Source organism: Pygoscelis adeliae, unplaced genomic scaffold, assembly GCF_000699105.1.
Source record: "Pygoscelis adeliae isolate BGI_AS28 unplaced genomic scaffold, ASM69910v1 Scaffold267, whole genome shotgun sequence".
Lineage (NCBI taxonomy): Eukaryota > Metazoa > Chordata > Aves > Sphenisciformes > Spheniscidae > Pygoscelis > Pygoscelis adeliae.
The window spans coordinates 2,309,033-2,326,973 of NW_008825150.1; the positions used below are offsets into that span (position 1 = coordinate 2,309,033).

Here is a 17,941-nt window from a genome sequence, read left to right on the forward strand (position 1 = left end):
GCCTCATGTCCGGCTTTTCATCCACCAGGACCCCCAAGTCCTTCTCGGCAGGGCTGCTCTCAATCCCTTCATCCCCCAGCCTGTATTGATAGCGGGGGTTGCCCCGACCCAGGTGCAGGACCTTGCACTTGGCCTTGTTAAACCTCATGAAGTTCACATGGGCCCATAGCTTGTCCAGGTCCCTCTGGATGGCATCCTGTCCCTCTGGTGTGTCGACTGCACCACTCAGCTTGGTGTCATCTGCAAACTTGCTGAGGGTGCACTCGATCCCACTGTCTGTGTCATTGATGAAGATATTAAACAGTACCGGACCCAATACGGACCCCTGCGGGACACCACTTTACTTTGGTCTTTTTTTTTTTTTAAACTCTTGTTGCAGAGAAGCTGTCTTGAAATACACAGCCAAATTGGAGAAACAAGAACATAACGATGCTGACCTTCCTTCCTGGCTTGGATATGACTGGGATGGTAACATACTCACCTTCACCAAAAAACACACATCAGAGCCTGAATAAACAAATTCTTCAAAATGAAAGACGAAGAAATTGCACAACATCCTCTACAGTTCAGGGGTTTTTCACTAGAGCATGAAAAGAACACTATTATTTTTCTTAAAACTAGTTATACTTTAATAAAAGGCCATTTGTTGACTTAGAAAGGAAGCACTGCAAAGTGTTCTCGCAGGAGCGTGTATGCCTTCAGGCAAGACAGCCGCTCTGAAACAACATTGCTAACTTTCAGATGTTGATTCAAGCTGTCTTCATCTTTCAATAATGAGAAGTTTTTGCAGTCCCGTGCAGAGTAAGCAATAAATAAATCTGCATCTGTTTGGGGTTCTCGTTCGCCATGAAGGTCCTCTCCAGGACATAAACACTCTGACTTCCCACAGAACTTCACGCTTGACATGGCTGGTACTCATCAAGTGCAGTGTTCTTGAGCAATGAAGAACAGTGAGTAAGTAGTGACTACCGATTCCTTAATACGCTATTATACACGCGCATTTAAGCACAATTCTCAACAGTCACTTGTGCACCTAGAGCCCTAATTCTCATAAAAGCCTCTCAGGCTGAGTGCAGCTCTAGGCGAGCTGATGTTTACATTTGCAGATCTGAACTGCGGGCTAGCTGGCAGAGTCAGGAGAATCAAATGAAAAGGAGCACAGATGAGAAAAGTGTTAAAGGATAAACTTTCTCCAGTTACAAGAACGTGTCTTCTCATCAAATGGACAAAAAGAAAAAGAGCACGCATGGGATTTTCCATTCAAATACTATTTACTGATAACCCACTAATCTTTCCTCATCCAGAGAAAAATATGAAGTTTCACCTCATTATACCAGAGCAAGACGTTACTCAAATGCCTTTGGGGAAACTCCCAAGATTTGTCTGTCTTCAGCTCATTCTTGACCTTATGTTAAAGTTCTAGCTGGTCTCAACATTTCTTAGCTTGGAAAGAATATAATCAGAGTAGCTTTAGTGGTAGCACAATTTTTCTGATGGCTTATTTAAACTTCTTTAAGCAAAAAACTACCAATCCTAATGTTTAATTCCAGCTAGGTTTAGACTATGAATGCCTTAGCTTGCTTACTTTTGAACATGGAAGAAATAACGTGTTTTCTTACTATGCTCTCCCTTAAATTGCTGATGCAGCAGTTTCAAAATGGACGACATTAATCACAGAGGCTGACAGGCTTTGTAGTGGGTGTGAATAATGGAACCGTTAAATGGACTCAGTTTTGTGAAATATCTGCTACACTGTTTTTATTTTCAATGCAGTGTGAATTTAGAGGTACTTCTTTCACTTTGTCTGTAGCAGTGCCCAGAAATCACTAATTTCAAAAATTTTTCAGGAAATCTAAAACCATTACACATTTATTAATTTTGTATCTTTTAAAAGTAGTATAATAATTACTAGTTACTAGTAATATCATATTGCTTTTAGTAATAATATCAGTAATGTTTTATATATTAGTGTTTATATTAAAAATACATGTCATTTGCCATACACATCAGTGCCCACCTCATCCAAACAAACAGTACACACAACGGCAAACAGAATGTGGAGTTTTTAACCACCCTGAATTATAGTAAAAATGCTGCCCTTGGCTATCAAAGTCCATTAGCCAGGGGCAATTATACCTCTTGGGGAATCCTGTGGGAAAGAAGTTCACTTCATAATGTACCATTATGATCTATAAAGTACATACACACAACTTAAAACCTGAGCTGACACTCTGAGCTCTTCTTTGCTACTCTCCATTCACTCAGTTGGCAGGAATTCTTACATTTCAGTTTTAAAACACAAATTTCCATCCTTCTTTTGTAAGGGGAGATATATATATATTTATAAGGAAAGGCTTTTAAAAGCTCCATTTACTTCACTGTGTGTTTGTATTACAGTAACACAAAATCCTCCACAAAAATCATGTATGCCCTTGTGCAGGGCTTACACATTTCCCTCATCTCCCTCCTCTGCCCTTCTGCCTCAAAGAGCTTATAGTCCCGTCACGCAAGGCTGATGGTAAGTCACTGGAAATGTAGCAAATAAACAGATTAGAGTTCTCATTTATTAGGCTAATACTTCCATTCTTTGGTAGCTTTTACTTTAGGGGAATGTTCATGTGGACTCTTATCTGAAGTCCAGTTGGTTGAGCGTTCCTCCTTGAAATCAGCCAGACCCAGTGCACTTTTGAGTATTTATTTTAAAAGCTTTTCTTTGCAGATGAACAGTGGTAGACATTGCTAGAGTTCTTATTTCTATCCACAAATAAGTGGTTCAGGATGACGTGGAGCAAGTTCTGTCATTTCATGTAAGTAGTTTTACACATACAGTACCCATTGAGACAAGGCAGAAACTGCTTAGGGATCAAACGCCAAACGAGAAGACCAAATAAGAACTACAGTTCTGAAAGTGGTTTTATCCTATCCATAATACAAATAATTCGGTTGAAGAAAATTCTCTGCATTTTGCATAAACCAGTAGAATTCCCACAGTGCTGAGACATTTAATTTAAAAATATAAAATAGCTTGCAGAGCATATCATCTTGGAAGTAAATTTTCATATTTTCAAATACCAGATTGGCAAAATGCTTTTTATTTTTAAATGACGACTCCAAACTTTTGTTTGAAAGTTACCAGCGTTTAAACTGATGTGGTAAGTGGGTCAAGTTACACAAATTCTGAACATGTAAGATCCCGTCGTTCCTAAAAGGCACTAAAAGTAAACCAGATCTGTTAAGCACCAGCCACTGTCATGGGCAAATCTTGGGTTAAAACGCCCTCATTTTTAATATTGTTTCTCTCTTATATTAAGAATATGCAGCAACAAAGTTTCATAATTTTACAGAAATGTTCCTTTACAATTTCTTGATTTAATCTCTTTGGCCTGTTTCACCTTTAAGAACTCTTCAGCTTGACAGACTGGATCCAGCTTTGGCTTTTAAGACACACTTTGCCATTTTCTGTGTCAGCCTTAATCCATTTGTCCGTTTCATTCCTTTGATTCATGTGACCTGGAAAAGAGAGTTCTGTTTAGTTTAATTTGACATGCAGTAAACATATCTTCATACTGCCTTTTTTTCAAGCTCCCTCAAAATACTTAAGACTTCTATTTGGTAGAATTTATATATTTTTTGACAGGGGCTTCTGACATTTCATTCTTGATACAGTTTTTTGCATTAATCTCATTTCCCATAATATGTTATTACAATAAAGTTGTGGGTTTTATTATACAGTACCGTAGTTTTTATTATGGGCTAGGAAATACATCTACATTAGACATTAATCTGGCTAAGTAATTTGAAAAGTTTTCATCTTTATTGTAAACATGGAAAAGAGACATGGGTAAGACCTGATTTTCCAGATGACCAGACATGTTGCTACTATTACCACTTGCTTATGATAATGGATTAAAAAAAAAAACCACCCCGAGATGTCTGTCTTCTTACATGTTTCACATGAACTTAGTATGCATGGTCATGCTCTGAAAAGCTCACTGTGTAACAGACAAAGGAGAAAGTTTGACTTACCCTCATTTTACAATTAAGAAACTGAGGCCAAGAAAGAATAAGTGACCTTCCAAATTTATACAGAAGATTTATGACCAAATTGGGAATTAAACAGGGATCATTTAAGTCCCAAATCAGTGCCTTTATCACAAGATCAACCTTCACTTGGTTTATCTTTACAAAATATCTTTTATTGCTTTAGCGTTCATGTGACTGAGAGAGTTCTAAGTTTAGAACTAATTTGAGCCTGGAACAGCATGAGGGATGGCAGGGAAGCTGATTCTGAAGCAACTTTGCAAACATGCTCTGCTCTGACCTGTAACACAGCTGAAGTTAAATTTTGGCCATGTCAAAAACAGTGGCGAAACTCCAACTGACATCACTGCGTCGGTTTCCACAACTCAAGCCGACGTGCCAGAACTTCTCAATAGCGTTTCAGCGCTTTGGTACTAAGTGGGGTTAATTTAAGGTTATGGGCCAAACCCACATCAATTCACCAGCAGGCCGAGGTACTGTTTAGAAGTACGGGATTTTCAGAGGAGTCCAACACTGACGGAGTTCTCCCACTGAACAAAGAGGTATTTTAGTGTCCTTTGTTATCAGACTACAACATGCCTTCAAGGATCTCCATGTGGATGTCCTAGTACAATCTCTGCACTCCTGATGGCTCCAGGCAGCAGCAGCCTCAATATCATTCCTACTGTAAGGCAGAATCCATAGTTCTGCTCCTCATCTAATTATGGACTTAAATCTATGATGATTATCACAAAGTTGGACAAATGTGTCGTACGTGAAATCTGTTAAAATCTGAAACTTCAATTCCTCAGAAAGCTTTCCTGAATCATCGATTTGCAACAGTATTGTATCAGAGAATACAGAACAGAAAAGAAAACAAAATCTATCTTTTAAATAGAGGTAACCCTTAAAGCATTAGACCAGTCTGAATTTTAAACAGGAAATAGCCTCCCGGTGTCAAAAAAATGAACCAACAAAGAAGTGTAAAGCAAGATTTCAGTTGATCCCGTAACAGAGTTGTAAAGCACTGAAAATACAGCTTTTTTTCCTAAGGAGAGAGGACACAATAAATGTAGGGCAGAGATATATTTCCAGAAAGTGCATATTGGAGTGCTTGGTCCCAGTTCCTCTCTCTCCTGTTTTTGTCACTATGGCTTCTACTTCTGTACAAGGAACACTGAAGCACAGAATCAGCCCTGTAAATGCACAGTTTCATGCACTGCTTACACCCTGCTACACATTTGCTAAAAAGTTAAAGAAGAGTTTTGAAGAAACACAGAAACAAATTAACAAGAGCTGGTTTAAAGCTCAGTTGTTGTCTCAGCTCTGTTTCTCATTTTGCATTTGCTATGTGAACGCAGAAAAATGTTTTGTTCCTTATGCTTCTTTTGGAGATCTGCCTGTGAAGGGAATGCAGAAAATATCAAACTGCCCGCAGGAAAGTGAGTGTCAAGTTCCACTCCCTAGGGATGATGATCTTCAAACTATTTTAAGGTTATGAAGCCTATCGCCAGTAGCAGGTTCAAATCAAGCTTAAGATATTTAAATAGCTTTGTGTATGAGGCACTAATCAAGCAACAAGGTTGAGTTGGAGACCTTCTGATGACAGTTTGGTCTTAACTGTACTCACTGCCTGTACTGTGAATACTGTGGGAACACAAGTGGATTTTGAGGGTGACTTTGCTAGTGTGATTAAATCACAAAAGCCAACAGCCTGCTGGATTGAGAATAAGGAGAGGAGGAGGGGCGGAATTCATTTTCATTTCAAAACCCACCAGTCAAGACAAGAGGACGAGCTCAGAAGACAGAGGCACCAGTATGCTGCGTGGCCACTTTTTCAATTTAACGCACAGGAAAAAGCTTTTTTCCCCCATGTGTGTCTAAAGGCAGAGAACACCTTTGCAGAACATTTGCAGTGAAGTACTGACTGTAACTTCTCCAGCCTCCAGGAAGGCAAGCAAATAGAGAGCTCTGTTCTATCACAAAACGCAGGAAGATGAGCATATTTTAAATGTTTTTCACTGGTATTGTTAGAACTGTGGTATATCTCAAAAAGGCTGTGAACAGCTTGAGTTAAATGCAAGCTGAAACCAATAAAAATCCGTAGGATAGCATCTCATCTACTGTGTTTTATAAAAGTTGGATGAACTTTCTACTTGACTTGAAGGAATGTAATCTTTTCCAGATACAACCTGGGTCTTTGTGGTTTGTTGTTTTTTTTTTTTTTTTTTTAAGATAGGATCAAGGCTTCACAGAGGGACAGTGTTTAGAGGGACACTGTAAAACAAAGCTCTTCCCACTCAATTCTAGTGGCAAAGAGTCAATAAAATTTGCTTCTAGGAAAGAAGGAAAGTTTTGAAGAAGTGCCTTGAGAACACAGAAAACAGGGAGGGACACGGCAGCGGATAGGGTTACTCCTGGGATCAGAACCATAGCTCTGAATGCAACAGACCCAGGTCAGCTGCACAGTGGGAGAAGAAGCACTACACTCAGACAGCTGTTAAGTTTCAGAAGAAACTGAAGTTTCAGCAGACTGCCATAATACAAGCTCTTTCAGTTATTTCCCTTTTAAAGGCAAGTTGCTTGCCTCACATTATTCACTGCCCCTTCAGCTGTGTTTGTATTTAACCCTGGAACTCCATGCAGCTAAAAACACAGAAATTACCTTAACGTAAACAATATAGAATTTCTGATAACAAAAGCAGTTAAACACATCCGTAAAGCCTTGTATGCAGTGTACGAGACTCATGCAGTCAGCTCCCTCCTTTCACACTGGCTTTGGAGCAATCCTGCAGGATAAGTCCACAGCACCTCATAGGCTGCTCTCCCAGTACTACTGGATGAGGAGCCATTCTGTGAGCAGTGAGAAATAAGTTATTCCTGAAGGACATCGAGGTAGGAAACATCTGTCTAAGTCCCCTGTGTTCCAGAGGGGAATCCAGATCTAACCTCACACAGACATGAAAGCCTTATTATTTCAGTGCATGCCTGAGCGAATGATTGTTATAAGGTAAAAGGTGCTTCTCACCACAATCTACTCGGAGAACCAAACAGCGAAAAGACTTGAAGTTATTAAGAGAAACCCAGAAAGTCAGAGATAGGACAGTGGTATCAATGCCCATCTTTTCAAGGGAATCTGGTAATTAGACAGGCTGACTCTCTCCAGAGGCACATGAGGGAGAAGGCCATCTAAGGAATTTTTAGTGATCAAAAGAATAATTGGATGCTGGATCAACCCAAAAGGTAGAGACAACATCTATCTGGAAACTTTCACAGGAAAAAGGAGGTTAGAGAAGGCAACAGGAGATTCCTGTCCATCCCCAGGACAGACATTTGAGGGAAGGTATAAGTTAACGTGAAAGACAGCACCCTATTACCTGTGTGCATGGTCACCAGAAGACGTGGCTCTGAGAGGCACGCTGTTCAGATGTGGCTCAGCAACGCTCTAGTGCTGTAGGTGGGGTGGGATTAGTACCAAAGGCTAAAAATCCTGTTAGCTGCTACAACTGTTGTCACGCTGGATGAAATAGGGAGCAAGAATGTCTCGACTTGGGAGAAGACAATCTTTCCCAAAGAGTATGTTCTTTGTAAGAGGACGGAAAAATACGAAGAGGTTGGTTTGCCAACTTGAGAAAGTAAGAACAGGGAGACACAATAACCTATAAAGACAAACATACATGGCCTCTGAGAATCACCTGTGACACTGTGGGACTTTTACCAAGGAAACTCACGCAAGTGCTGAAAACCAGATGGAGTAAGTGACTGCCAAAGTTAAAAGCTCACTCGGCACCAAGCAGATGGATGGCATCAGGTCAAAGGTTGCCGCTGGATATGAACTTGGCACTAAACTGGGGCCACGGATGGAGAAAGATCTGGAATCAGATGAGTCCCTGGCACCACTCAGAGATGGAAGATATATATGTTTTTCAAAAAAAAAAAAAAAAAAGGGGGGGGGGTGGTGGTATATTCCAGACAATTAGATTTGGAAAATGACACCAATCAGCTACAAGGATCCAAAGAAAGCCTCTGAATGATTGCAAGACTTTTTCCAGCAAGCTTACAGTTGTCAACACACAAGCTGGCAATGGAAGCAGGCAGAAGCGTGCCCACTGGCTGCATTCATTTAGTCCCCAAATTTATCCGTCCACGTGCCTCATAACCTTCCTTTGGAGTGGGTGGGAGCAGATGGTCACATCAGCTTAGGACAAAAGAGAACAGGGCTGAAAGCAACCTCCTGAGGGTGCACTGTATTTAACCTGACATGCATGCCTAGCCTGTCCTTCACAATCTGCAGTACTGACAGTCCTATGGCCTCACCAGACAAGTGCTTACTACCAGAAAGTTTATCTTACTGTTTAGCTAACTTTTCTTTACCGTAAGGCCAAATCATAATTTCTAGTCCTATCACCAGTGGACAGAGAACAATTTATTTCTTTCATCTCTGCAGCAATTTCTTAAGTACTGGAAAAGAGCATCTTCTCTCAGTGTTCTTTAGACAAAAACTTTTTTTTTTTTTTTTTTTTTTTTTCAGTCTTCTGTCATTGCAAGGGGATTTTTTAGGCCTCTGATATCATGTGTTCTCCTTTGCAGTCTCTACAGTTGTCCTCATCCTTTTTGAAGTACAGTACTCAAAACTGGACACCTTCCAGCAAAGTATTACTAATGCCATGTAAAGCCAAGGGATTATTTTGAGTTTTACAGAACAGTCATATTAATACACTGTTTATTTTTTGCAACTGTGTAACATTATTGTTTCCTGATGTTTTTATTGAAATACTCCTCCTCTTGGGACCACACAGGTAATTATTCCTACCTTCATACTTTGAACTTAAAAGGACTTATTAGAAAAATGGCCTAAAAAGCATGTAAATCAAGATTATTTGAATTTTAACCCTGCCCTTCAACATGTTTGTAACCCCTTTGGCATGACAGTCTCCTAAGCTCCTTTTCTGCTTGAAAATTTGACATTTTTTAGCCTGCTACCCTTCCTCGTACCATATATAGTTCCAGATATAGTTAATGATTTCTACAGGCTTCTTAAATCAGCTGATTTAAGAATACAAGGCAGACCTGGAGACACAGGGAAGGCACAGACATCGAGCAGCAAGGGCTAAGCAGAATCCTCTCTTCCTACCCTCTTTGCCAGGGAAAGGAAGAGAATGCCTTGACATGATCGCCATTAGAAATTACTGGAGTTACTCAGGCACTCTCAAACTAGACAGCCAAACAAATGCTTTCACAGATGGAAGCTGGACCAGCGCTTAGCATGAAATATCTGTTTTTATAATTGGTTTCATTATACCATACATACTACTTCTAAGAGTGCTTACCGATGTCAATGGAAACAGATGCCTTATCATTGCAAATTACCCTGAAGAGTAAACTCCCTGGCGCTGCTCTCTAGTTCCTTCCCTTTCTCAGCAAGTGTCCCAATTTTGCAGGAAAGTCCCTTCCTTTTCTAAAAGAGCAAAACACCTTTTCACACTCTCATCACTCTGCCTCTAGAGCACTCACTCCAGGCTTTCATCTTCTTGCTTTGACTAAATCCCGCTCTGTTCCTTGGCTGTCTTGCAAAACCCTGGCGGTGGCTGCTTGTGGGATGACAGTGTACTGACTTCCCCACTCAGCGTGGGAATGGGAGCCATGAAGCAAGGTGATGATGTACATCATAGCCGCTGTAACAGCAGTAGGGAAGGCTTTCCTAGAGCAGGTGATAGACTGGTGCATGTTTACCCAAGTCACAGAACTCTACACCCCGTCTTCCCACTGGAAAGCCTCCTCTCCAACATCTCTCCCAATATTCCCAGAGGCAAGTAAAGCTTCCTGAAAGCAGCCGGATCCTGGGTTACCCACATGAGAACTGGCCAGCTTCTGACAAATCATCTATTTTTAAACTAACCTTTGAGCTCAGAAGCATAAAAACCTAAACTGCCATGCTTTTGTAATACAGAGGTATTTTTCCACTTGGCAAAACCCCTCTTTTCTCTCCATTTTATGTTTCTTTAGTTGCAGCAGGACAGCTATAGACTCTGTACCTAAAACTTCAACAGTGGATAATGTTTTTATAATATAGAAACAGTATTAAATTATTTTTAATTATTTCAGAATCTACTTGTACAAGAAAATTCTCAAATATCAACCTTAAGAAGATGATATTGTTCAGGATGAAGGGACAAGTGCTCAGCCTGCAGAAAGCATACACTGTCCCCATGGGACAAGGTAAAGAGAAGGAGAAGCAGGAAGGATCTCCCTTGCCATGCCAAAGGAATGTTACTGACTTGGCAGAGAAAGGGGAGGCACCGTTTTCAAAAGGGTAAGAAAAGGAGCAAAGCACAGGTTAAAACCAACTACTTCATCTCTCTTCAGGTTTGTTGCTTCTTACTGACCAGTGAAGACACGGGAGGAGAGAGCTGCTATAAATCATTGGTTACATTATGTGAGAAAACACTCAAAGTTAAATGCTGGGTATAAAGACAGATGAAGATAACGTTACTTCAGGCCAGCACTAGTTTAGCTGAATTGGATCCTGCAGAAAATCCATTCCAGGGTATATTTTTCATTCACCTGTATTATGATCAATTTAGATCAATGTTTAGTAAGTTTTTTGTGCAATGCTGTAACCTCTTTAAACAACTGATAATCAGTGGCCAAATGTTGTTGCCTCTGCATAATTCTTGCTGATTTCCATGCCTTTGGGATATGTATATTTGAGGGTTAACTAATTAAAGCCGCTTTTGGCCTCAACTGCCAAGATCATTTCCATACAGAATGGTGGGTTGAAAAATTGCATCCGCTTCAGCAATGACTGTCCTACATAAACACTGACTGGGTCACGAAACCAGAGAAGCCATTAAACTGTGTATATTTGAAACATCACTCTTATCTTAATGTTGCCAGAATAACAAGATGATTGACTGGCCAGTGGTCCTCCTTCACTGGGAGATATGTTGTTTTATTGCTGAGGCAATTTGTTCCATAGACCTTGCTGGAATCTGGGGTCCTTCCACAGGTTTCTAGCCTGAGAACTTTTCATCATGGTTTTTAAAAATTTGTATTTAATAACCACTAGTAAATTTAAATGCTAGTCACTGTTCAAGACAGGAAGAGAGACACCTATACATTTCAAGACTACTATTTTATATAAGCAGGCCATGTATTAAAGTTACATACATACACTTTTAACATTTCCTGACTTTGAGATTATTGTCTTAAAAGGGGGAGGAAATGAAGTTTTGTGCATATTTTCTTAGGTTTAAACCCAAAGAAAAACTCAAAGCCTCACCCAATCTGCTATCATAGCAGGTCATACTGACATAACACATTCAAAAACAAAGCTGGAGCCTTCAGACACATTACGTTAATGTTTCCTCTTGAGCAAACTGAGTAATTGGTAACAGCAACAGCCTGAACTTCTAGATAGACACATCTGGAGAGGAGGAGAGAAATACACACCCGACAATGAATTGCACAACTGTCTTCTAAAGCAGGAAACAGCAAGACTTGGGATTCCCAAGTTCAATTTTAAATGCATTAGAAGAATCTTTCCAGAAATTGCAGGCACCTTTCCATGTACTCTATTCCTCCATGCTCCAGCTTCTTCTGCTTTCCTAGCTAGCTTCTCCTAGCTATCTCCTACCCATCATTTCTCAGCCTATCCTGCACTGTTTAACATTTATACTGTACATTTATAAATATGCCATATACCCCTTTTACTTCCCCCTCCCACCTAACAGAGATACACGGAGAAAACTTTTCATTATATTTTTAACAGATATTCCCTGGCAATTTATTATATGTGACTGTCTAAGCCAACAAAGCAATGGGTCAAATTCAGCCCTGAATTACATCCCATAAATTCATTGGAGTAATGCTGAGGATGAATCTGGCTCTAAGACTTTTGTTAGAGAAGCAGTTGTTTGCATTCACAAGTCATTTACCAAACAAAATGAAAAAGTCATCTAGTAACACGGGGAGTACAATGGCACAAGCAAACATTTGAACCTGAAACAGATTAAACAAGAAGTAGCCAAGAGCAATAAACTCATAAGGAAACGTGGATGCCTTTGACTAAGGCCAGACAGACATTTATTGGAAGCCAAGATTAGTAAGCCTTACCACTTATAGTTACGTGATTGTCTTTGGAGGCACTCTGTGTTTCTTTTAACTGGATCTCTGAGCTCACATCCACTTTTCTTCCAGACAACTGTAAATAGGCTTTGAGAGAGGCAGGTACCTTGACTGTAATAGAACCTGGTATAAATTTAAATGAAAGCTAGTTAGTTTAACATTGAGATCAAAGCATGAAACAGGCAATTATTTAGCTAATTTGAATCAAATCACTGTTTGTTTCATTTTTTTTAAGAGCCTTCAGACACAGTAACATCTTTTTTTGTCTCTGAAAGGATAAATGAAGATATCTTCATTTATCATAACCAGAATACTGTATGTCACATGTGGAAAATGGTGTCACAGTATTTCCTTGGCAAACATGAAAATTAACATTGACATATACTGCTAGCAACGGCTCTTGGTAGAGAATCTTATTGCAGGAATGATCAAGGGAAGCAAATCTAATAGATCTCACAAGTATTATGACTTTAGTTTCCTCTCCTAGTTGTACATTTACACTCCTAAGCAAGGACAGGAGATCGGATCTGATGATTAATCCAGCCACTGCATGGCACATTATGAAAGAACCGCTCCTCTGGACCAATAAGATGCCATTTATATACTGTTAACGCTAGTAATTGTCTTTGCTTTACTGCACAGGGCCAGCTGTTCACATCCTTGAACAGATGCAGTCTCAAACATGACTAACCAGTTTAGACTATGTATCACTAAAATGTAAACTACTAGCAAAATTGTGGCTTTGGTGGCCCAAATAATTCTACCTTTGAGATTAAAAACAGAAATTCTGGCTTCTGCTTCCCCTAAATATGTGCTCCTGTGCATCAGACTGAAGGCAGATGCTGGGCCCCCAACCTGCCCATGTTAGTCATATTTGGAATTACTCAGTTACAATGTTTGGAAGCTGCGCCCGACACATTAGAACAAAAACCTACCAAAATTCAGAATACACTTTCTGTATACGTGCTCCTTAGTTTTTGCCCAATTCCAACATTCACTTTAGAAAAACATAAAAAGGTTTCTTTAAATACACCCCAAAAGCTGAAGCAGAACACGGTAAGAAAACCGATGTTATAACAACTAAGTAGCAGTCAGAAAGCAACCCTAGCTATGCAATTTAAATTCAGCAGAATCACTTGCCTGTGACACTCCTGATGAACAAATAACTGTCAGTATAATTTAGGCCTAAATTTTGCTGGATACACAAAAGCCTTAGGATAAGAAAGGGAAAAGGTCTTCATCTTTGGGTCCTCCTTGGAGAGTTGCTCAGTGATGTGACTCATAAAATCCAACACACATGCAGCTAATTTATCACAAATGGGACATTTTCTATGCTGCAGCTGTCAGCAGTTACTCTGAATTTACGGGGTAAGCGAAAACAGAACTTCATCAACTTTGCCTTTACTGAACTGTGCTGCCAGAAGAGATTGTCAGGCAATGTTTTGAAAACAACATAAATTAGCTTTTATTAAATACATTCCTCTTTGCTACTAATTCAAAGAGACGTAACTTAATATTAAGTGATTCAAAAGGTAACTAGGAAATATAAAAATAAATTTCTTTGCACCAATGGAACCAGAACAGCTTGTACAGAAGAATGGCGCACAAGTGATTTCAATGCATTTCCTTCATTGTTCTCCTTCTGAGTAACTGCTAGGTTTTAACAGGGCACAGCCATTGTCTCACAGACAACGAGAAGAGTACCAAATACCATGTTCATTTAAACTACCTGAAGTGTCTGACATGATGTTAAAGTAAACTATAGAAATGCTGTAGTGGGTTTTTTTGCAAACCTAGGACTAATGAGATGTATTCAGGGCTTTGTTATTTGCCATTCAGAAGATATGATACTGTAAAACTATGAATCCAACTTTAGGAGTGAGCTTTTTATTAAGAAGTAAAATTCTAGTGAGTAATCGGGACAAAAGAAAAAAAAAAGGAAGAATGGTAGGGTAAGGCCCTCTCATCTTTGGTTTTCTGCCTTCCCATTTCAATAATGGGACATTTCACCAGGAAAAGGCAGGGAAAAGAAATGTAAACATGTGATGGTTGTCACTCTGCACATATGTATATCAGCACCATGGGGTAAATTGTGCTGAAGGCAAAGTAAGATTGTAATCCAAGTCAACCCTGCAGAATTCTGCTGGGTAGATTGCCGGGAAAGAAAGTAAGTATTGAAAAACAAAAAAATTCTGCAATCCATTTTAAGTGTCATTGCCCCTTACAGAGTTTACTGTATTATAAGTATTTATACACATTTTCTAATAATGAGGTAAAAAAAAATGTAGATAACCAACAATCACAAACTCATTTTTTCCAGACAGATAAACAAAAACCACCCCTTATTCTCTTTTCTTTTACATCATAAGCCACCACAAAAAATATTTTAGTTTGCTAACCTTTCTGGGATTTCAGATCCACTTTTCTTAATTGACTGACATAGACATCTATTGCCCCATGATGTGTAGAAGCTTTTAGACTTCCATCTGATGAATCTAAAAAAAGAAAAAGAAAATAAAAACTTGTGTATCATTCACTCTTTTAAAATAAAAATTTGCTAGAATCTGTCTTTGAACTGATTTTGTCAATTCTCCTGTGTTTGAGAAGTATCTTATATTCATTTACTAAAGACAAGACTTCTCTTAGAAAAACAGGTTTCTGAACAAAAGTTCTCTCCCCAGTCCAGAATTGCAGCATACGCTGGTCCCAAGACCATAGCCCTGCAGTCGTTACTGGACTCGTAGCATCAACAACACTCCCCTCTTTCTACAAGGATGAATTCATCTTCATGCGAAGATCAAGCACAAAATTTGAACACTAAGATCTGTTTTAGTTTCCAAAAGAGTTCATTTGCTGAGACTCTGCACAGGGAGAACTTTACCCAGGAAAGCTACGCCATGCAAACAACAAGCAGTTGTGCAATGTAACATGCTGTTACACAGAACAACTCTGTTATCAGGCTTTGTAAAGTCTGATTCACTACATCCGAGTTTTAAACAAATGTTTGAATAACTATTGCACTTCAATATACATAGGAAAACAGCATTCGTTCTTTGCCCTGGAATAGACACATCTACATTTTCTTCTATACCTTATTAGCTAAAATTATGATAACAAAACTTTCTGAAGAAACCTTTTTACAAATAGAAAGCCTTTAAGAAGCCTTAATTGTATACTTGAGAAGTAGTCTTTAATTACTTGCAATGTATTCCAATTTTAAATACACAAATTTCCACAATATTACAGTGAAGTCCTAAAGAGTTAACTTTTGAACTACTGAACTGACCTATAGCTAACAAAAATTGCAAAGAAATTATGAAGCAACTCTAGAGAAGCATAAAAAAATTATGAATGTATATGAGCAAAAGGCAGTCAGTGAAATATCTTTTTGGATACACTGCTAGAAATGAAAGTATTGGCAAGAAATCTTGAAATACTGATAGAGACTGTTTTTCTTAGTTTCCGGATGTGCATAGAAAAAGAAACATAGTCAAACGTTCAGAACTAGCTAAAATAACAGAATCAAACCTGAATGAAACTTCCAATTTTAAAAAATAAAAATATTATGGAGAGAATGAAGTTAATCCATCATAAAAAGGGCATCTGACATTAATGCTTTAAGCTTGCCATACAGTTTTAGCTCTAAATACAGTCATCTGGAGCTTTTCTGATGCCTGATCTCAAGCACAGATGTGGAAGATCAGTGTATTACATACAAAAGCAAAAACATAGAAAGGGATTATTATGCCACAGCTAAAACTGATTTCTTTGGAGGGGAAAGTAATTTAAAAAAAAAGTAGCCTATCCATATTTAGTCAGCTGAGAAACTGAGACTGTCTTTGATTAACAAGAAAACAATTATGACTAGAATTGGATGGCAATGTTTTTCTCATCTCAGTAGATTGTGTTAAGGAAGTTCTGTTCCAAATCTGAAGGAAAAAAATGAACTCTTCGTTAACTGAAATTAATGAACTGGGGGAAAAAAAGTGTTGTTTGTGTAAGTCACAACGAAAACATTTTATTGATAACTTTTTAAAATGCTCCTAAGTTTGAAAATGGAAGTCATTGAAACAGAAAAATTTTATATGAATCAACCTTTTTAATGAAAATTATTTGTAGCGATAAATCAATATTTTCATGTAAAAGTTATTTTTGCAGATATTCCAAATCAAATTAGGAACAGCCAGTCACTGAGACTCCACATAACCTTGACAGAGATTTTGTTGGCAACAAATACAGGAAATATCCAGCCTTTGACTCTTCTGCTTTAAACAAAACATGCAATTAGTTCCTTTATCTGCACTACGAGAAAGAAGAGTCTCCTGTGATAGGACAGCAACCTTCTCCAGTGAGAACAACTGCTAACAGTCTGTACAAGAGCACCAGCTGATGGTACTTTACAGGGACCAATGTTTATTGAGCAAATCCTTCCTCTTCCCACTCTTCAAATGCAAAAGCAGCTCTTGTGAAATTCTTCACAGTGGAAAGATGCCTTTTGCAAATCTATTAGCCCCACTTCAAGACTGAACGGAAAGTTCCTTTCTAGATTTTCAATTTTATACATATATATGTATATACATTTAAAAAAAAGAACTCCAATTTCATGAGAGAGACTGGATTCTGTTTGCAGAAGGCATAAACAGAATAAAGGATGCAGGAAGACGGCAGTAGGCATAGGTTCACCAAGGCACAGATTTACCTTGAAAGTAAAAAAAAAACCAACCAAACCCTAACCCCCCCCCCCCCAAAAAAAAAAAAAAAAAGAAAACCAAACATCTTGAGGGAAAGCGGAACACTATTTTGGGAGGATGACTTGCCAGATTTTGACTCCCAGAGTATAGCACTGAACAGAAGTTTCTTATGGAAGAAGAAAATACAGCAACAAAGTTTCAGAAACAATGAGAACCTCGGCAGCATTAACCAAACACTAAAGCTGACTTTACAATACTCGTTTAGCTTTGATTTATGGAAGTAACATGAAATATATTTTATGGAAACAACTGAATATGATTTATGGAAAGAACTTTATGGATATGATATTAAATACAAATGCTTAGATACAAATAAGATGCCAAGAGACTTGAAGTTGTTCATCACTTCTGCAAAGTCTAAGCAAGCCGCTGTTTAAGTTTTGTGTCTAACTCTAAACAAATGAAAAGGGGGGAAAAAATGGAAAATGGATTAAAAACAGGAAAAACAAAAAAGCGAAATTTAAATAAATATTTCAACACAAAAAATTACCCTATATTATGTAACAATCTGGTAGGACAAAATACATAACTGAAATAATAATGGAGACAGTACATATTTTACAGTTAGAACAAAACTGAGGCAATTTATTTTTAAATATACACCCAGTGTTAGCTGACATCAATGCGAGTAACTGCAGGTAAAAACAAGAAAAAAGTGCAGTTTGCATTCAGAGTTTGGTAAGGACTGACAACTCAAGGGGAAATACAAGGATGAATTGTTCTACTGGAAATAGAACAGATGGTCACTCTTGAGCAACTTCAGCTCTTTAAGAATTTACTAGTACAGGAAAAAACAGGGGGGAAAAAAGAAGCAGTGAAGCAAGATGTCCTTGACAAAGTTTTTGTTAAGCTTTATGAAAAAAAAGTACAGCTTGAAGAGTAAGACCTAAGTCACACAACTTGAGAAAGACTATACAATTGAAGATCACTGAAAGGCCCACAAAGGTGACAAAACTGAAACAGCATTCACATTTAGTATCTCTTCTTCCTTCATTTTATAAAGATAAGTACCAAAGAAAGGATTAAACAAAAGTGATCTTTCC

General features: G+C 38.5%; 2 protein-coding genes across 2 annotated transcripts in view; one reads left to right on the top strand and one right to left on the bottom strand.

Annotated features, from left to right (window-relative positions):
- Positions 1-2,603, top strand: part of FBXL13 (F-box and leucine-rich repeat protein 13) — a 104,397-nt gene extending 101,794 nt beyond the window's left edge. The window contains exon 22 of the mRNA XM_009328379.1: positions 380-2,603. Within this exon, the coding sequence (XP_009326654.1) occupies positions 380-515 (136 nt within the window). The 3' untranslated portion in view covers positions 516-2,603. The remainder of the gene's footprint in view (positions 1-379) is intronic.
- A 473-nt stretch (positions 2,604-3,076) lies between these two features.
- FAM185A (family with sequence similarity 185, member A) overlaps positions 3,077-17,941 on the bottom strand; it is a 39,405-nt gene continuing 24,540 nt past the window's right edge. Inside the window, exons 5-7 of the mRNA XM_009328381.1 lie at positions 14,547-14,642; positions 12,136-12,270; positions 3,077-3,510 (exon numbers count right to left, since the gene is read on the bottom strand). Coding sequence (XP_009326656.1) covers positions 3,395-3,510; positions 12,136-12,270; positions 14,547-14,642 — 347 coding nt within the window. The 3' untranslated portion in view covers positions 3,077-3,394. The remainder of the gene's footprint in view (positions 3,511-12,135; positions 12,271-14,546; positions 14,643-17,941) is intronic.